The following is a 21,152-nucleotide window of genomic DNA, read 5'->3' as shown; positions in this document are numbered from 1 at the left end:
TACTTTATTTATTTTTTAGAATAATATCATTAAAAAAAACAGGATTTATATCAGCCAGTTGATGGCTGTATATAAAATATATGAATATAGTATATATCTTAGAGCTCAAGGTTTATTTATAGCTAGAGCAAGGGAAGTAATTCTAGTTTAAAGCAGTTTCTGTCAATGACAATGGGGAACAATACCAACCTGCAATCCTGCATGACTTCAGAGTTTGGGTTTTAGGGGAAAAAAAATGAAAAATGATGCACACCTAGGAGTGGAAGCTTTGTGAAACACAGACACAGTCAGTTTTTAGACATTAATTAATACAAAGAAATGGTGCTGGATGTAGAACCAGTTCCTCCCCCCTGTCACGAGTACAAATAGAAAGGCTTAGGTGAAATACAGTGATTTCACTCCACCTTGTTTGCCAGAGGAACAGGTTCAATTTGTTCAAGTCAGCCTCTGAGTTCCTTGAGGTGTTAGATATGCCATGAACTATACCACAGCTTAAGTAAGAACAATATACAGTTTTGGATCCAACAAAACATAGGAAGGAAACTTACATTGGGAAAACATTGCACAATTTATAAATGCTTCTATACCTATTCCACTTTAACTGGAATTTACACCAATCCCAATAAGTCCCTGAAATGTTGAAAGCCCTGGGTTGCATTCAAGCCATAGAAACGTTAGTTTACGGTCTTCTGATCACAAATAAGCATCTGATTGGTTGCTGAGCATTTCAGTGGAGAATATGGAGGTGAAAGGGGAAAGAAAGCATATAAGTGTATTGTATAAGGACCCTCTCTTGGTATAGATGGATGGACGTTGTCTCAAGGTGGAATCTACTGTGAAAAACTCTTGAAATGAATTTTGAGGGACTGGTTGTTCAGTACATGCTTGTATATCTTTTCAGAGACAGTGTGTCATTGGTCTGGTCTAGATGATGGTTGATTACAGTATTATGACCCCAGGGGGCTCAGTGTTTAATGCGCACTGTCATTTTGGAGCTGATTTTGGAACCAGTTGATGTAATATGCAAAAGAGACTAATGAGACTGAAGAACACACACAGTTTGGTCTGTATGAGTAATTTTACTCCTCTACTGTTTAACTCCCCTCAGAAACAAACTGTAAACTGAGATTGAGTGGTTGTGGTATACAAGGAGAATATGGAGCTGATGATTAATAAAATTCACAGATGTTGGTATTTTTTCCTTCTTTCTTTTTTTTTTTTTTTTTGGTGTCCTGTTTTAATGGTTACAGTACATAACCTGACCACAATATAGGCAGGATGTGTTTCTTTTCTAAGTGGAGTGTGGACATTTCTAAATAACTTTAATCACTTGAGAAGTTGATTGTTAATATGTGTAAATTACACTTGTAAAGTACACTTTGGTGTTTATGAAAATAATTGCACATGGCCATGTTCTTACTCTCTTATAATTGCTGCAACACAAAAGACTGCAATGGATTTGTATTGTTGTTTCATGGGGCAATTTTTATTGAACAGAATTAACAGTTTCAATAATGATTACTTTTTACAAAAAGTAGGTGAAGCCACGTCTGCCAGGCAAGCCTGGCTCAGTGGAGGCTGATCCCAGGATGTTACCGACCAAAATAGAACATGAAAAAAGAAGAACAGTGGACAGAGAAAAATGCTGGAAGGAAGAAAAAGAGGTGAGCAGAGTCAAGAGTCTCTAGGTGAGCGGCAGTTTCCTCTGCACGCCCGTCATTCGGCTCGATTGCACATGGATGGTCAATAGAAAAACAACAGATCGTCCCTCTTTACTTCTGGGCGGGGATCATGCTGTCGATGGCCTCTCCCTTCTCCAGCTTCTTCTCCATCTCCACCATCAGCTTGACACCATCAACCACCAGCTGGACCTGGTCCACCTCGGAGGAGCCCAGACGGTCGGCGTTGGAGATGTCGAACACTCCACCCACGGAGGCGGTGTCCACACCACCTGGAGAGACAAAGGAGGGGGACGTAGGTCAAGGTGGACTGTACCTTTACAGCACTGAATGCTGCAGATATGATGTGGTTCTCATGGTGTGACAGGTGTGTGACTTTGCATATGAGAGAGTGTGTGCATACCTGTGCCGCGCTTCTGCAGACGCAGCCTGGTGAGGATCTCCTCGAACTTGGCGTGTGTGCTCAGCTTGGGCAGCTTGACGTGGACACCACCACGCAGGCCGGTTCCCAGGTTGGATGGGCAGGTCAGCACGTAGCCGATATGCTCGTTCCACATGAAGCCGTGGTTGTGCTTCTTGAAGATCTCCTCAATCTGGCAGGAAAGAGAGAGAAAGGGAGAGGATCGTCCATCAGAGATCTACGCAGCACTCACTCAAGCTGTGTTTTCATGGGATCGAATACCGATCGTGGCCTGTGATGAACGTGTACCTTCTGCAGGCCAACGCAGAAACGCCTGAAGACCTCCCTCATGTTGCCACCCTTCTGCATGGAGATGACACGCAGATGATCCTCCTCGTTCACCCAGACCAGGAAGGACTTCTCATCGTTGTGCCTGGGAAGAAAAGGATGCCAAGGATGAACATAAAGCACACTGGAACTTTCCTGAACAGGTGCAGATCCATACTGAGTGTTTTGAAAGGGGTTAAATGATTTGACAACCGGCCTGCTGACAAGTATTGGTCGTGCTCACCAGATGCCTCTGGCGTCGGGCCAGTCGCGGGCCATACCAGCGCAGGTCAGCAGGGGAGAGACGGGCTTGTCGAACAGGAAGTGATCGTTGATCAGCTGCTCCTGCTCGGCGTCGGTCATGGACTTCAGGGGGTAGTACTTTCCCTTGAACTCACCTTCCAGACTGGACAGAGCTAAGGAGACAGAGGCACATTGAGGAGATCACATCTTTTCCCATCATAATACAGACTTCAACAGAAACCATTGTGCAGTGGGAGCTCTGGTGCTACGGTGCACAAATGCCACTCTTAACATAAGCATCTACAGTATACAGTATTTAACATAAACCTTCCCACAAGCTGAGCATGTGTTTCATTGTTGGGTTAATCACTGAATATTGTGCCTTGTGTCCTTGAGCGACATTTTCTATTTCTTGCGAACAGCCTATTGTTTGGTGTAGGCCCAGCTTACTGCCCAACCCTTTGCATACTTGTCTAACTATTAATAGCTGTGAAGCTTACCCTCAATGGACAGCTTCTCAATACATCTGCGCTCGCCACGGCTGGTGTGGGGGGGCAGGGTGTATCCCTTGATGCTGCGGCCAGTACGGACACGGCTAGACAGAACATAGTTGGGGTCCAGGTCATCACCACCCTAATAATAAAACAACAGAAATAGCAATTACAAAGGGGAAAAGCAGGTTCAAAAATGCTTTAGAGCATGGGTTCTCAAACATGTAGCCTATCATCGAGGTCCATGAGTCTGCAGGTTTTCATTCCAACCATTTACTACAGCAGCCAGTTTCACTGATGAGTTCCTCCAGTCCCTGGTTAAAGGAATGGAAATCTGTGAAATCACCTGGTACAATGCTTGGTTGGAATGAAAGCCAACAGACTCTTGGACTCTCAATGGCACATGGTTGCTTCAGAGTTCTCTCTAGTACTTTCTAAGTGAGTTTCTAAGTGAGTGAGTTTCTAATTGAGTTTCTAAGTTGCTCCAGTTATTTCTTAACCATAGTGTTTTTTGTTGGTGTACTGCACCTTCAGGTTCTCGAAGTTCATGTCAGTCTTGTGCTTGTCAGTGGGCTTGTATCCACCATGACGGTCGGAGATAATGGGGTCGAACAGATCCTTGAAGACCTCGTAGGACTCCTCATCACCAGCAACGCAGCCAACGGTCATGATGAAGGGGTGACCTGAGGAGTAGGGGAAGGACATAGAAGAGAGAGGGAATTGCTGGTAAGTGGATAGCTTCTCTATGGTGTGGCAAACTTTTAGTAACGGCCATCTTCTCATGGGAGTTGTTTAAGTGAAAGGGGCAACTAAAAATATGATGAATTTAGCTTAGTAGGCCAATGTGTGTGAATCATTTTATAACATATTAAATCCACATAAAACAGAGAACAGCACAGTACCGTTGGAGACTGTACTGCATATGCTTCAAATAGTTTTTGTCTGATTTCAAGTGTCTCCATGGGACTCACCAGGATTGTCAATTCCAGTCTGGATGACATCATCCACGGTGAAGCCACTGGGGGTCTGCTTGTCTCTCAGCTTGCCATACATCTCCTTGGTCAGGACCTTGGCCATATGGTTGTTGTGCTTGGACAAGTCAGGGAACTCCTCCTCAACTTTGAAGTTGAGCTTGAAGTTGTTGTGGGTGTTACCGAAAGGCATGATTGCGTTTCTAACACTGCAAAGAGAGGGAAACATAGATTTAGAGAATGTTGACCGAAGGTTTGGACACTCAAAACCAATTCATCCTTAGTCTTTAGTCTGTGAAGCTGAAGGTGCTGTAGAGGTGCTCTGAATACCCACAAAATTTCTTCAGCATTCAGAGATATACTGTAAGACAGGGATACTCTGTCAGTTGACAGCTGCAAAGAGTTTAAGTGGTGTGGGCATTGGAATCCTGGTAACAAGTGTCACTCAATTTCCAATGGATCAAATGTCCAGTTGAAATAGATAAGGGGGAGTAGCTCTTACTGGCTGGGTATTTTTAACACTACCCACCCCCACCCCCACCTCTGACTCTTGTACACCCTTTCCTTACAATCTCCTCACCCATTATATCACTACAGCTTCCTCCCCTACAGGATCAAATGCTCAGTACATCACTTCAAGTTGCCACCATGCTGAATGTTTTTAACTTTAAATCTTATTGAGCTGTATGACAGAACTCTGACAAGCTGTGTGACAGTTGCAGCCTTGCTTCATGCCAGTGCTGGAATTCACTCTACCAGCAAGATCCATTTACTTCTAATTAGCCATGCGCATATTCATGTTACCTAATTTGTTTTAATGCTGTCTGGAGAGGTTGTATCACATGAATAATAAAACATTGACGCATGCATTGACGCACTCGTTGCATCATATGAAATGCAATCTATCATAAATTACAGTATACCATTTGGCTATAAGCCATGTTGTGTTATGTAATTAAGCATGCCATTTAAGGTGCAGTAGTCACTTTGCTAAGAACTGATTATTGGCCTGCTGGCTGAATGCCCAAAAAGCCATCTTAGGAGCGTGATTCTTAACTTGCTAAAATCAATTACTGAACATTCAGAACCTCCAGGCAGTCTCTCTTTCCAAATCTACTTGTGTATCTCAAACTGTGAAGCACCTGTCTACATAAATCAATGTCCAAATGATATAGCCACTTGCAGAGAACAAGAACATCCACAGTGATATACAAGTTAACAATGCAACAGCACAGCTACTTCTATGCTAATACGTACTGTTCATGCACTGTTTCATTTAATGACTGTAAAATCAGTCAGCATAGTCTAACATAATTCAATGACCTTCGATCCAATAGGTCTCAATTTTTTTTTTGTTCCAGAATGCACTCTATGAAGTGAAACACCGAATTGTTGTACATTCTTCCTTTGATTGAATCATGGACATTGAGTCCAGATACAAAAACCTCAAGAAATAAACAGCATAAAAGTCTCAGTTTGGATGTTTCTCCAAGTCCATGCAGGTCTCCAAATATCTGCTCCTCCTTCCTTAACTCCACCAATACTCCACTAATAATCTCTGTGATATATTTCTTTACCTGCACACCAGACAAGAACAGAGGTAACAGTCCTTGGGATCAGATCCTGTTCACCACAGCCAAAATAGGGGTCACCCAACTCTGGAGGTCTTCGTCCTCCTTTATATACTGGGCAGACGCACAGCCATTGGCTTGGCCATTTTAGTGCTTGCTCGGCCCTCATTGGCCAGAGCCTGTTTCTGATACTCTGAACACTTTACGAAAGGCCTGCATTTACATCTCCGCCATCCAAGACGGGGGACTGCAGCTGTACCCTCGCCCCCCTCACCCCTCTCAGCCCCCCTCACCCCACCCTTGGCCCATACATAGTTCCAGTAGGGCGGTGGGAGCATCTGAGACGGGAGGGGTCATGGGGGGGAGGGAGTAGAATAACTCTGAAAAAAGCTGAGCAACACTTTTGCCAAGCATGCCGTGGAGAGCAGGGGTCCTTCTGTCAGGCGTGAGGGTTGGAAAAAGTTGGTATTCTTTTCACGCATCAAATGCCTGTTAATGCTTAAGGCTTTACCAAGAAGCATTTTATCTGAAGCCAATCACATGTAGTTGGGTTTTCTTGTTTTGTGTGTGAATGGCAGGCTTGTCCAGTCTGCATGGGGGGGAATGTTGAGTATGCTAATCATTTGATAGATACCTCTTTGATGAAGAGTAATGGCCCCCTGAAGGAGGATCAGTCAATTTTGCACCATGGAAAGCATGAGTACACTACTATCCAACTATACTAACCTGTGGAGGTGGCAGAGGGCAAAGACCACTTTCACTCTATGGTCACTGGCTTCCCAGAAGCCCACTTTGACTCATTTTTTGGTATTGACAAGACCAAAAAACAATGAAGGCTGTCAAAGAAGAGTTTTATTGCAGGAAGAGGGAACAAAAGCAGGCTTTTGAGCTGCATTGTACATTATTGTTTTCTGGCATAATGCTGATTTATGTTGACTCTCACTGACCTATACCGGAAACACACCTATGATTCAGGCCTGCTCAAATTTATATGCCAAATGTTGGACCCCAAAGCTTCGATGGGGATACTGACTGGTTGACTGGAATGTTGAAGATGAAAGATGATGCCATCTCTGACATTATCCTCATTAGAGCCCCCATTTCATATTGTGTTCTCTCAAATGTCTCGCACCATTTCACCCATGCTTACGCTACACAGCTGCTTAGTGCTTTGCTTCATTAACAGCTAGGAGTTTGTCCAGGAGACCCAAATGAGAATTTTAACCCATGCAACTTGCAGTATTGTCAAGGTTTGTGTTTTGTTCCTTTGATGGTGGCCTCCTAGGGAACTAAGCTTTACTATGTTACGGGTATCGACACCAAAGCCTGAAGTATCCTTGAGCAACACTTAACCTCTACCTGCGTCAGGAGGGCCACACTATCTGGCCTGCACCCCAGTCAGAGGGCAAGAAGAGAATTTCCCCTTTGGAGGATTAATAAAATCCATCAAATCAAAATCTGTCCACCCTCTCCAGTGTATTCAGTGATGGCACCATGAGAGTTTTAAATGCTCTGCCCTGTCTTTGTCATTGCACATGAAGAAGGGGATGCTAAACTGTCAGAAGTAGATCCGTGGACAATTGGGAACGCATAAGAGCCGTGTCACTGTGCCAAGAAGGGGGCATCCCGACAAGCTGGCCGGTCTGTAGGTTGCCCGTGCCAACTGGCAATCGCCTGGCTCGTCTCCTGACTGACACCTGCTTCATCCAGTCACTCATGTCATTCCCATCCCATGTCACGCTGTCTGTACAGCCAGCATATATAATACACCAACCCTCCCAGACACCAACCAAACACTTCAAGCCCACGCTTCTGACCCACTTGTATATGTTCTCCAACTCTACTCTCGTTGTACTTTGTCTCTCTCCTCTCCCTCTCCATTCGTCAGTGCCGGCGTCAGGAGCTGTAGATGGGTGGGGTGTCTGCTGGTCACAGTGTCCTTGCCCCGAATCGACACCCCGTCTCCTGTTACCCAGCTGTCTGCTGCCTGTCCTCCTCCAAGTGGGAGGTTACCAAATTAGTCTCTGTCCAGGCTCCTACTACCACATCTCCCCTTCCCCCCATACAGCATCGGACATGACGCTCCATTTGTTTTTATTTGTCTTTATTATTGTAGCGCAGTTGCCTGGATTTTGCATAGGAAGTCGATCAAGACATTCTAGATGAATATATTTTCTGCTATATAGGCAAGACTCATGACCTTCTCACAGTGTTATGAATCAAACAGAATGGTAGCAATAGGTTTGACTAACTTTTTTTTCCTTCAATAAGGAATTTAAGCATTAGCTGAGAGAGAGAAGGAAGTGGTAGCGCCTGAGAATGCGACTCCAGATACAGTGGCTGCTGACGTTTTACACAGAGCAATTGAATAACAGCAGTCTAGAACAGTTATGCAACAGGGCGGTGAGATGATGCATGTGAGCCTTCTTCTCATGTCTGCCACGGATTCCCTCAAGCTCGACAAGATATTGAAACCCCACAGCTCAGGCCACAGGAATACTCGCACCTCGCACTTACTGAGGGCAGCTACGTTGTATTTTTATGAAGGAAAAAAAAAAGAAAGAAAGCGTCACACCCGTAACCCTCCAATAAAAACCACTGTGGTACAATGCAAAGAACATCCTGCCTTCTTGAGGGTGGTGTCTTCTGCATGCAGAGTTTGAGAGAATTATGCATTTTGTGTGATATGATTTTTTTGGGGTGGTTCAATGCTTCCATTAAAGTGCGCAAAATAGCAATAATGGAAAGTAGTTTTTGAAACCTTACAGCATTGAACTTCAGCAGTTCTTCCTACTCCACTGAGTATGTGTCAGAGGAAGTGAGAATTGGTTTGCAGCCTTAGAGGACACCTTTCTTGAAACCTACACGACTTGACCCTTGGAAGGAATCCATGTCAACTGCACTGACCTGTGTCAGAATAGCACAGTGGCAAGCTTCAGCTGTGTCCAGTGCTACACTCTTGAGTGTTAGGTGAGGGTGGAAGACGCCGGATTGGTCAGGATTGGGGAATATTTAAAATTTCAGACCCTTTGCCAAGATTCTTCATACTTGTCAGTATTACCTTTAGATATTGAACTGTTTCAATCTGGTAACATGAAAATTATTGGAAAAGTTTCATTATGTGCCTGGCAACAGAATACAATGACGTTACAAGTCTCTATAAATAACACCTTTATGGAGGACTATATTTATATCTTCTCTCTCACATTAAATTTGCCACCTGTCTTTAGAGAACTGACTTCGAGATGCAGATCACGTACATAACGTGAAGTTCAAGGAAATCTATTTGGTTTTTGCTTTTGCTTACTCTTTAACATTTAGATAGCTAGAATACTTTGAAATAAATGTTTGAGTAGGCTTACAAAAGTTGGAGCACAAAATTTGGCCATATTTTTTTTTTACCCTACCATTTATTTGTCTTTGAAAATGCTCATACATGTTTCCATTAGTTGTGGCAGCTTGGCGTATGCTCTAAATTTCATTTAAAAGAAACTGTTTTTTCAGGCCCATAGAATGCATTTTATAAACTGACGGCTCAGAGGGAAACCCAAATTGCATTTTGTACCGCATTTGTTTTGTTTGACATTTTAATGAAATGCTGAATAGCTGAAAGACAACAAGCACCACTCACATTCATGCTGATGATGAATCAGTGTCTGGATATTATGCATACTGAACTTTCTTTTGCAGGCCTATGTAGTGAGTGAGGGTGGAGGACTTTGCAGGACGTTGCAGCCACGGTGTTGGTGGCTGGTCTCAGCCCATTGAAACTGGAGCCAGCAGGGTCACGTGGACAGAGTGTGGTCAGAGCGAGGCTATAATTATACCAGGCTTGGTTGTCCATCTGCACCCTGTCAAACACCGAGCCCCCGCCCACCCAGGACACCGATTCAATTTCATCGAGTCAGTTCTTTGTCCATCTCCCTTCTCAGACCAGACAAGACATCTCCTAGCTTAGGCTAAACCCTCACAGGACATTTTAGCAGTACAAAATAGTAGAAAATTCAGCTACACATGTTAGTAATCATGCTACACCAGTGATGAGGTGGTAAAATAAAATGCGGGTAAACTATGACCTAAAGTCAGTGATCACCATGAGGCAAACAACCAATCTGAGAGGAGAAGCATAAATTTATAGATTTTTGTTCAAAGGGCCAGCTATCTTCTTGTACCTTATCACTTTGGCAATACTTAGTATGATGTCTACTATGAGTATACAGTACATTTTAAAGATTTATGTCTGGCTAAAAAGGCAAGTGAACTCTACTCACCTTTTTTGTTTGCATTGTAAACTGGGATTAGGTGGGTTTACCCTCCACCACATCCCTGCTCTACAGTATTAAGGAGTGAGTAATGTAGGCGTTGCTACTACATACTGCACTCTCAATAGGATTAACTGGACCAAAACACATGAACACAATGTGCTCTAGTTGTAAAATGTTTATTTAAGCATACGGAATATGTATCAGAGCAAGGCAGGTATTCTTGAAGCCTGCAGTACAGTACATGACTATGGGTCAATGAACATGTGATGTGACCACAAATGACATAGTGTACTGTGTAGTGTAACGTGAACCTATATCCACACATGGCTCAGTGCCACATCCCTTGGGAAAATATGCACATCTATATATATATAGAAAGAGAGAGGTATACACAGGTAATGGATTGACTCAAGGATTCCCTTACCATTTATTAGTGCCCAGTGTTACTTGAGTGGCTCTATTTTGAATGGGAGCTTTATTTTAAGTGGTGATCATTAAGTGTGTGGGTGCCTCTGGCCTGTCTTAACCCTTAACCAGGTTTGGAGGAGTTATATTATTAGAGGGGATTCCTGTTCATCCACCTAGAGTGGAGCTAATGATCACATCATCCCTTCTCCAGGGGTAAAACTGTTGATTCAACTGTCTCACCACTTGAGTGGATCAGCTCACGGAGCCAGAGGTCACCCCGAACACACACTGGTCAATATGTAAAAAAAACCCCACAATGCACAGGGGTGCAGGGGTAGACGACAGGTGCCAACTGTGCTATAAGGGCATCACCTGGTGTGGGGGAAGTGGTCGCAGTTTAAACACAACGCAGCCAACACAAACACATTTCCCTTTCACAGTTTGTGTCCTGTGACACATGGCATGGGCCATATAGCTGATGAAGGGAATTATTCCTTGTTTTTAAGTGACAGTGTATGATGGGGGAACCAATGGGTTTTATAAACTTTACAAGCAAATCTCCACACATTAAATGCATCCTACTCTTTGGTTTTATGAGTACATGTGTATAATACCTGTTATATGACTCCTTTGAACTTTTAAAGGCTGCTAGCTGTAAAGCAAATTGCCCTCTGGAGATAATATGCTCAGCCCAAGCCCAACTGTGGAGGGTAGAAGAAGCTGACACATGATGGATTTCTTTTTTTGTTTAAACACCTGTCCATACAGCAACACATGTCTAACATTTGGCAATGGCGATTATGTCCGTTACATAATCTTAAACTGTCCTACTCTGCAAACAGTGCCCGTGGCCTCAATCAAAGAGGCACTGGAACAAACACTTATCCCCCAAGCTTTGGCATTGCATTTAAATATAATCCACTTTCCATTGTGTGTATTCTATGAGCGCACACTTTGGCACAAAAGAGAGAAAACTCCATATTACTATATTGTGTTGGCCTGAATTAGCCCAGCCTTTAGAAACAGAATCTGCTACCCCCTGTTGTTCCTCTGGCTGTCTGCCAGCCATGTAATCCTTATAGGGTCTGGGTCTTTCTTATGTCACTGGCAGCTGAACCATAAATTAACCTCCACACCACTTCAACAACAATTGCAGATATAATCTCTCTCTCTGTCTCTCCACCCTCTAAAACCACAACCTAGATTTTTGAAATACCACTCATGTTTTAGGGGGATTTTCACATATGCAAGAATCCACAAATGTCATTCATATGGCCTATGGCAGCGCAACCAGTAGTGACCATGGACATCCCTCTACCAAAGCTAAACAAATTGTTGATCTTTGATGGCATACAGCAGTTTTGTGTTCACAGGTGTAGTATTTATTCAGTTTGGTAATGCTCACAAAGCGGAATAACCAACATTACATCATCAGCTGGTTGGCAGGCAGCAGTTGTGGCTTGCGATGCTGAAATTCTGGGAAATAACAGTAAAACTAATGTAAGACCTACTTTTTGACACGCTGCCATCTAAGCATTGATTGTTAAACTGTTCATGCTGCAATGTACTGTATATATATTTTTTCAGTTCTAAGCATCAGCCGTTTGTCCACTGGGCGTTTGCCACCTATTTTCAGTGATGACCCTGCCACCTAGAGGCACATTTGCTCACTCTTCAAGATGTGTGAGCCTGTGTGGCCTGTGTGCGTTGGTGTTTTGTTACATGGTAACACATAGTAATGCCTTCAGGATGACGTTCATGTCCAAAAATTGGCCGTTGTTCCACTTCAATTCAAGGTATGCCATTGCATTTGTCTCTCAGGAGCTGCTGTATGAAAAGCTCTGAGGAACTCAACAAACTAGTTACTGAAACTACAGTACTAGTTCTGAAAATTGTACTACACTTGAATGTAGAGTTTTTTCCTTTCGATTCCTAAATTAAAATCCAGAGGAAATTGAGTTTCATCAAACCTTAAATCTAGCTGTAAATGTATGTCTACATATACAGTATGAAGCTGAGTTTACAGTTGACTTGCACCTTAAAGCACGCTGCTGGAATCCACCAGATGGAGACATTTGCTGTGCAGTAAAACCACTCTGACCTTCACCGCTGTCTTTGCTGCACTGTGAAGACACTGTAAATGAAGTCATCTGAAGTTATCGTAATTCAATGTCCCAAAAATGCATGTAATTGATTGAAAAGAGGTGTTTTGGGAAGCTTTGGCTATAGCAGGACTGGGCCAGTGAAAAGCATCACCACACAGATAATGATGAAACTCTAGGCTTTCCATTGTCCTTCCACCTCATACATACAGTAAAAAAACATAGACAGGTAGTTGTATTAAACATATTTTAAATGAAAGACACAAATAGAGAAACAGATTGTGAAACATAAAAGAGAAATGTCTACTATTTTTTACTGCAGGATTTCAGTAGTGCTGCTATTTTTAGCTACTGAACATAAAGACAACACTTCTAATTCCTCCACTATCCCCTTCTCCTTAGTATTAGTCATTTACATTCAACTCACTAACCGTCCTCTTTAGGATATCATTGATTTCATCCCCAGTCGCTCTGATTTGGGATGCTGGACTCTGCTGGCTTCTCATTTTCACATTAAAGTGTGTGATACGATGCTGCATCTCATGTTCCTCTTCACATTATTCCTCTCTAAGGAAAAATTGAACATTTCACTAACAAAACACAAGTTTAAGAAAATAAATGCTAGCATTTTGCTAGCATCCAGCCTGTGTTAAGCTATACCCCAGACCATTGATCAGAATCCCTTCCTACTATTGATTGTTGGTATCCATTTTCACTTCCATAAACTCCCAGAGTGTATCTGAAAGTGTATCTTGAACACCTCGTTTGCCACCCACCTTGTTCTCCACTGTTTATCATTGGTTCAATAGCAGGAAGAGCAGGGACTTTGATGTGCATCTGAGTGGAAGCATCACAGAGTTGGCAGTAAGAAGTTTAATAATTGGTTGGCCAGCAGCTTCTTCTGTATGGAAAAACTTCTTCTGGAGTCTACACACTACACACAATGCTTTTTCCCAAGCTGGTTACTTCCGCTGCCACTCTGGGATTCACACCACTGAAGTTTCAGTACCTAGGATATTTAATAATAATGATAATAATAATAGTAATAATAATAATATATTTTATTTGTAAGTGCTTTACATAGTACTCAAAGACACTTTACAACAGCTAGGGGAAAAGAAAATAAATATATAAAATACATTAAAAAAAAACATTGATACAAAAGTGATGATAATAAATGAAGATGATAAAATCATGACAAGAGTGTGAATTTCAGTTCTGGAGAGGCAGTGGGAGTCAGGTATTGTAGGCCTTTTTGAAAAAGTGGGTTTTGAGTTTATTTCTGAATGAAGGGAGTGAGTCCGAGTTGTGAAGGGAGGGAGTTCCAGAGGGTCGGGGCAGCGATGGCAAAGGCTCTGTCCCCCAAGGTGCGGTGCTGGGTCCTGGTGATGGGGGTCAGGAGGTTGGCATCAGCTGATCTGAGGTGGCGGACGGGGGTGTGGCGATGGAGAAGGTTTGTCAGGTATGAGGGGGCGAGATTATTCAGAGCTTTGTATGTGATGAGGAGGATCTTGAAGTGGATTCAGTGCTGTATTGGGAGCCAGTGAAGGAGTTGAAGGATGGGTGTTATGTGTAATTTCATCTTTGGGATGGGAGAGTCCTCAACTTGGATGGGAATGGCAGTCATAACTGTATGTGTGCTGCTGGCATTACAGATGCTGTTTCTGTTGTTGCAAAGTGGCTGACTTGTCCATGGTCAGCTCCTCCCATGTTTGGCTGGTCCTGCTGATCCAGTTCTGTGTGTTCATGTGGACAATCTGTTGCATGTTCTGGCACGTTATGGTTCCCTCTGGCTTAGTATAGGAGCTACCTATTCCACGATGGACCAATATACTGATCTCAGAGGAATATTTGAATCTGGTATCATCTACAGAAGTATTTGCTCTATAGCTGGGATAGGCAGGTGTTTCTGGGTCTATACTGCATCTAGCCATCTAGACCTACATATTTTGTCTTGGTACATAAAGTTACAAGTAGAATTATGACTTAGCCTAGTTTTAGGATGTAGATTTCTGTTCCATCCAGTGTGTGTGATATAATAAAGATGACTTATGAAGAAGTTGACTGTTTGAGTAGGACACCACCAGCCTGCCAATACTTCAAAGCAATGTACTGTATACCAGATACTAAAGCAATGTTACTGTTTCTTCATCTCTACACTAAACCTTGCTTTCACATGAATATGACATGCAATTTATAATACAAAATCTCACAGAACCACAGCATCATGTCTGTTTCATCAGTAGTTAGACCCTTTCAAATATTTCTTGGGAAAATGTAAAAACATGAATGATGGAAGTACATTCAGGAATAGCCACATGGAAACAATGGAAACAACCTTTTCATTTATTTTGGTCCTGTGAATCTACTCATAGATCCTGGAAGAAAATGTCTGTGATTGTGTGTCATCTGCTTGCTGATTTTTGTTCTTAAACTTGTTCTTTGGTTTTATTAGTTTGAGGGAAACAGGTCTGCTGCTCTGTATCTGACCCCAGAGAGAGTGTTTCCCAACAGGGATCAATTTAGTGTCACATTATTGCCTAATAAAACCCTCACTGCACGGAAAACAAGTGATTTAATTTCCAGAGGCTTATTCCTCCTTTCACTCTTTTGTCTAAACTAAACCTATATTGTCCCTTTCTTTACATTTTGCTTGACTGCCTGGAGTCATTGGTACTATCATTTTGATCAGGTAGTTAAGGGGCATCAGTTAGTAGGCTATTCACAATACTGTGTGAGTTTGAGTTATAGTAATTAGCTAATTTATTTCAATCTCACTATTTTCCATGCACACACCGCTAAACAAACAAGCAAACATACACAACTACTACCACTAATAATAATAATAATAATGATGCTACATTTCACATACATTTCTAAATATGTTTAGACATTCATTTCGAAATATACACAAATTGCCAACAAAAAATATGTCCACATAGATGATATTCAGTGGAAATATTATTACTATTATTGTTGTTGTTTTCTTTTTTCCTTTCTTTCTTTCTTTCTTTCTTTCTTTCTTCATGTATTTATTTTGCAGTACTGGAAAACTTGCAACGTGCACATTTCTAAATAGTTACCAATCCAGACCACAAAGTGGTGTCGACAGGTTGTTTCCCCCAACTATTAGTAACAGTAACGACAATTTAACAACTGTAACTTTAAGAAGTCAGGGAGCAGGGTGCATTGCATTGCATTGCAACACCAGGGTGGGGCGTAGACTATCGACTATAATAAAACACCGTAAAGACTTCCTGGTCGAATGTGTGTAAAAGTAAATCGCATCTGTCCACAACATGTCCGCCGTTGACTGGAAGAAGAGATGCGAGGCGGAGTGGAGCCTGCAGGGCGCCCCGATGCCCGACCGCCTGGACTGGAAGTCCGTCTATGAAGCCAAGCCGCTGGGAAGAAATTTACTGAGGAACCCTTCGCCTCACGGTACTACAGCACTATTACAACAACACACATGGCTGTCAGTGTTCAGTACTGATCCAGACTGGGTTTTAATGCTCAGTACTAATCCAGATGGGTTTTTAATGTTCAGTACTAATACAGAGGGGTTTCAATGTTTAATACTGATCCAGACTGGGTTTTAATGTCCAATACTTATCCAGATAGGTTTTTAATGTTCAGTACTAATCCAGAGGGGTTTTAATGTTTAATACTGATCCAGACTGGGTTTTAATGTACAATACTTATCCAGATGGGTTTTTAATGTTCAATACTGATCCAGAGGTTTGTTTTTTTCCAAGTTTTGCAATATCCTGAGGAAGTTTTGAAATTGAAGTCTCATCCTGAAGAGTTTTCAGTCTTCACTATCTATCCTGAGGAGGATTCAGTATTCATAGTGTGGTGTCTAGATGGCCAGTACTTCCCTTTTTCATGTATTCTTTAACCCTTGACTCCAATGAACACCTTTTCTACAAACAGACTAATGGTTTGGAGAAGCGTAATGAATGGTCCTGATGATGATCCTGAGGGAGTTCCAATGTTCAGTACTGATCCCAAAGGCGTTTCAGAGCTTAATACTGATCCTGAAGGGATTTCAGTGGTCAGTACTGATCCTGGTCAGGTGTAACTGTTCAATACTTATCCAGAGGGGCGTTCAATGTTCAATACAGATCTAAGTGTGCACTTACCTGAGAGTTTTCCTCCATTGCTTTTCGTTTAACACACTATTTACTCCGACACAGATGAAAGGCCAGTGGCAACTGGGGCTGCACAATTAATAATAATAGTGATAATAAAATGATAACAAGTTCCTGGCCCAGTTCCTGGCCTATAAATTAAATTGCACATTGTAAAATAAAAAAAATAAAAGAACGTTCATTGTATTCACCCACAGCAAATATTAACATAGTTTTTATTAAAAATGTTTGTTTGCTGAAAAATCTAAAATATTGAAATATATGAAATAAATAGAACCCTAACCTAACCCTAACCCTCCACATCACTGGCTACATCTTAGATTAGTGACTGGGACAGGGATTTTCAACTGCTTTTGCATCAGGACCATATTTTGACCTTTTCCATGAAACTGTTGGCAAGATGTTAGTCAAATTGTTCTTTATGAGAAAAAGCAACAAAGTACCAATGAATGATAAGGTTATGCATCACAAAACCAAAACTATCCTGTATGTTTCTGGCAGGGCGGCGGATGCGGGGTCTTTTTATGCCCTATGGGTCTTGGAAATCTCACATGGCAATATAGGCAAGAATAAATGAAAATAGGTGAATAAATTTGGACACAGTGATGTCTGAGAGCTCCAGTGACCTCTGTTCATCTGTGTGAAAAAATATAAATGTAAAGTTTCTAAGAAGGTTTTCTTTCCAATGGGACCACAGACAAGCTTATCAGAGGCTAAAGAGCATCCCAAAATGCACGTATGCTGTGCTGGTGACTAATACTAAAAAATATCATGTGATTTTTTTTAAAGAGACACACCCAATGACTCTGTCAGAAAGATATATTCTTTGGTTTTGTGGTATGTACAGTGGAATTATGGTGGCTACAGTAGGTGTGGTGTCTTTTACAGTTGTGCCTTTGTCTCATGCCCTGCACAGGGTTGAGTAAGGACATTCCCCCTCCCGAACCCGAGGTGACCGGTGTGCCCAGAGATGAACCGCCGCGTTTTGAACCCGAAGGTGAGACAGAGGAGAGAACAGTATGTCTGACAATGGAAAAAGAAATTAAGTTTGTTAAAGCGATCCATCAATCTGACTGACCCCTTGACCCCCAGGCGACTTCACCGGCTGGACAACCAGCAGGGAAGACCTCCCCGAAGACACAAGCGGCATCCCACCAGGCGTTGCTGTCTGCCAGCTGCCCCAGTACAGGTGAGTGTTACCTGGGACCAGACATCAACCACACACCTGCTTATAACAGGGATTACCAGTAAACATCTGCTTCCACCACCCAGCTTTCCGGAGCACAAGCCACAGCAGCCCCTCTGCACCTCTTCACCACCTGTACAAAAAAACCCAGAAAAAAGTCACATGTGAAAACCCACATCTGAATTCAAAACACACTTATTCTGGGCATGTGTTGGTTTTCATACGTGAACAAGTGAAATTTCCCCGTTTCCCGTGCGAAAGTGACATTTGCACGTGGGAATTGACACTTTGTATGTGAAATTGAAGTTTTTACATGTGAAACAAATATGTAATGGCAGGTGAAAATGTGAAAAAAAAGTTAATGTTGAAAAAAACCTATAAATTGAAATCACATCTTAACTAAAAACTGTCACGTGATGTCAGAATTCAACATGAAAAAAATTGTTCACATATGAAAATGAACATATGTCCAAAAAGCACAAGTGCGTTTCTCAGGGGTTTCGTTTCACTCTCATCTTCCTCTCTGCCCTCAGCTGGTTTTCCATGGAGCAGCTTGTGGACCTGAAGGCAGAGGGACTATGGGAAGAGCTGCTGGATGATTTTCAACCTGACATAGTCATCCAAGACTGGTGGGTTACACCCCCTGCACCCCCCCCCCACACACACCCCACGGATAGCGGAGCGTTTGTGATTACTTATCACTGTGGCCTTATCAACTCTGTTGGCACCATGCGTCGACGTGATGCAAGACACCATGTACAGTATATGTTTTACAGCCTGTGCATTTGTACGTGTGTCATGTAGGTTTGCCACATATACTGTAAATGCTGGGATGGTTTGGGCATGGGCGGGTATTTATTATCAGCTTGTATGTATGTGAAGATATGCAGAAAATGGCTACGGCTATACAAACTTTACTATGATTGGGTACCAATACCAACCCACTAGTTGCACTCACACACACACAAACACACACACACACACACACACACACACAAGTGAGCCTCTTTTGAGTCAACAGGAAGAGAGAGCACTCATCAGACTAACTCATCAATTACATCCAGTATTTCATCTTAGTCACATAGTGCAAATCCCCTTTGACATTATGGTAAGGGGATTCATCAACTAATGTCCTTAATCAATAAAGCAGTGCACTAGAAAATCCAAATGATTTTGGGGGTTTAAGAAAAGGCCAACAGGCTGAAGGGGTCAGATAGAATTCTAACTATCGTTTTCATGCATGATTTTGAAAATCCTAACACTGATTTGTACAGAAGGACGAGATAATTCAATTTAAAATTTCAAAACGTCTGTCAGTTGATGGGGCTCTGACTCTGCTAGACACAAAACTGTGACGTTGGGAATGACAATCAAAGGTCAACCTCAGTGTTTTATGATCTGTATCAATATTCCTTTGTGTTCATATTTCGGGGTTTGGCTGCATTCAAAGTGTTGCGATTTGACCCCCTTTTGGATGTATTTGCATGGGGAGTTTGCTCCAAATAGAGATCCTCCTACATATCAAATGTCATAGTGATGGGTTCCCCGCCAACTCATAAACATCTCTTTATAAAATCTCAAAATTACAGGTAATTCTCTTGTTGTATGGCCCTCCTGAATGAACCTGTGTTTTGTCAGGTATGAGGAGAGCCAGCTGCACGAGTACATCTACCAGCTGCGTGTGAAGCTGCTGGGCGCCGACAAAAAGACGGTGATCTCAGAACACGCCGCCAACCCCACCGAGGACCGCAGCGCTTACTCACACACCTGGAAGGAGGTACGCTACCGAGCCCTTTGACAGTGAATCTGCCTGTATGGGAAAACACTGTGCTCTGAAATTCACTGTATGTCTCTCTGCCGGCCTGTAGGTGTCACATGTGTTCTCCGGCTACGGACCCGGGGTGAGGTACGTCCACTTCCTGCACCGCCTGAAGAACCAGTTCATGGTGGAGTTTTTCCCCACGCTGTTCACTGGCAGCTCAGTGATCGTCAGACCAACCAGATCCAACCGCTAGGCCGAGCCCCGCTGGAAAACCTTAATGCAGACGCAGTGTTCATCGCACTCAGCCCAATCAACACATATTTGCTTTTGGAATGATTATGTTTAATTTGGTTCAATGCATTTACGGTCATTACAGACTGTCCAATCAACAATCATTTACTTTGCTTTAGAATGCTGATTGTCTAGTTAGATTTTTCTTTCTTCTTTTTTTTGCATTTACTTTTGGTCATTTTGAAAATAAAGGAAAAAAAGGTGCCTTTTTGCAGCGATGTTCATAATTTCTTTCTTCACAACTATCCCAATACACAATCAGAGGTATAGGTTTGTTGATCTTCAGGGACTGTATGCTATTGTGCAATTATAAAACATCTACATTTTTCTTATTGCACAATTTTAGACATTTCACTTCGATAGTGAAACCTAAAAAAGTTTCCGTCTCAGGCAATGCAATGATGTCATGGGATTGCATTTTCCTTGATACTGCTATCTTCAATAGCCTAGTTGAACATTGAGCAATGTTTAGTATTGTTTGCCTAACCTGTCTAATGGGTTTGGTACTTGACTGGATGGATTCATGACAAGACAGATACACAATCTATGGGGTTGAATGGTGAGTGCTGGCAGTGCTGCAGCACATTGTTGCCCTGGGGCCCTTAGCAGAACAATCCAGGCCTGAAATCTAATGACTGAAAAATAATGGAACAGGAAGCAGTACTGGTAAAGTTTAAGAAAATATCTTCTTTAGAATAATAACCTAAAAGTCAATTTCAGTGGAATACCCCTTTAAAAACATCCCAATACTATGCCAACTCTCCACAAAACTGGGTTAAAGTTGTGTAAAGATAGTTTACAGCAGGTTTATTCGGTCATGTATTATTTTTCCGTAATTTGTAACAAGACAAACCTGTCCACATTCCTCAAATTCACCGTATGTTCTACTGTGCGCTCTTACAAGGCGGTCCATCTGGCACCAATGAAAAGACGGTCAGCTTGGCGGTTGCGCAGTTTCCCCTGCGTGTGCTGCCTTCGGGTGCTGTCGAAAATATCTAGAATGTGTAGTGCATACATAAAAGACCCAAACACAACTGGGAAGCGGGTTTATAGCCGCGATGTGTACATTTCTGTAAAATACTTCGAAATCATTTCCAAAATAAAACAACAGCCACCAAACAGTCTACCTATACGACTATTTCGTTATTATTTCCGACCAAAAGCACTCGAATGCGCCGACAAGTCGTGTTTACGACTACGGAAAGTCGGACGTAGGAGCTTACGACGAGTCCTTGAAGGCAGCATGTATTCCACCGCATGGACTCCCAGCATCACCGTTAGTTCACGGGAATGTGAGTTAACGGG

General features: G+C 42.4%; 2 protein-coding genes across 2 annotated transcripts; one reads left to right on the top strand and one right to left on the bottom strand.

Moving 5' to 3' along the window:
• Positions 1–1,471: 1,471 nt before the first annotated feature.
• Positions 1,472–5,759, bottom strand: ckma (creatine kinase, muscle a). The gene is made up of 8 exons (XM_071534654.1): positions 5,689–5,759; positions 4,112–4,320; positions 3,669–3,823; positions 3,150–3,282; positions 2,651–2,822; positions 2,389–2,512; positions 2,083–2,272; positions 1,472–1,951 (listed from the first exon to the last, which is right to left on the bottom strand). The coding sequence occupies exons 2-8, from the start codon at positions 4,302–4,304 to the stop codon at positions 1,773–1,775; spliced, it is 1,146 nt and encodes a 381-aa protein (XP_071390755.1). The 5' UTR covers positions 4,305–4,320; positions 5,689–5,759; the 3' UTR covers positions 1,472–1,772.
• A 9,927-nt stretch (positions 5,760–15,686) lies between these two features.
• On the top strand, positions 15,687–20,719 carry nccrp1 (P1, F-box associated domain containing). Its single transcript, XM_071534643.1, has 6 exons — positions 15,687–15,898; positions 17,525–17,605; positions 17,701–17,797; positions 18,328–18,423; positions 19,433–19,571; positions 19,663–20,719. The coding sequence occupies exons 1-6, from the start codon at positions 15,757–15,759 to the stop codon at positions 19,807–19,809; spliced, it is 702 nt and encodes a 233-aa protein (XP_071390744.1). The 5' UTR covers positions 15,687–15,756; the 3' UTR covers positions 19,810–20,719.
• Positions 20,720–21,152: the final 433 nt, after the last annotated feature.

The sequence above is a fragment of the Centroberyx affinis genome, unplaced genomic scaffold (assembly GCF_046629955.1).
Source record: "Centroberyx affinis isolate AG114_WGS23_722 - 3 ecotype Tasmania unplaced genomic scaffold, CSIRO-AGI_Caff_v1 ptg002593l_1, whole genome shotgun sequence".
NCBI lineage: Eukaryota > Metazoa > Chordata > Actinopteri > Beryciformes > Berycidae > Centroberyx > Centroberyx affinis.
This window is presented reverse-complemented; position numbering and strand designations above follow the sequence as displayed.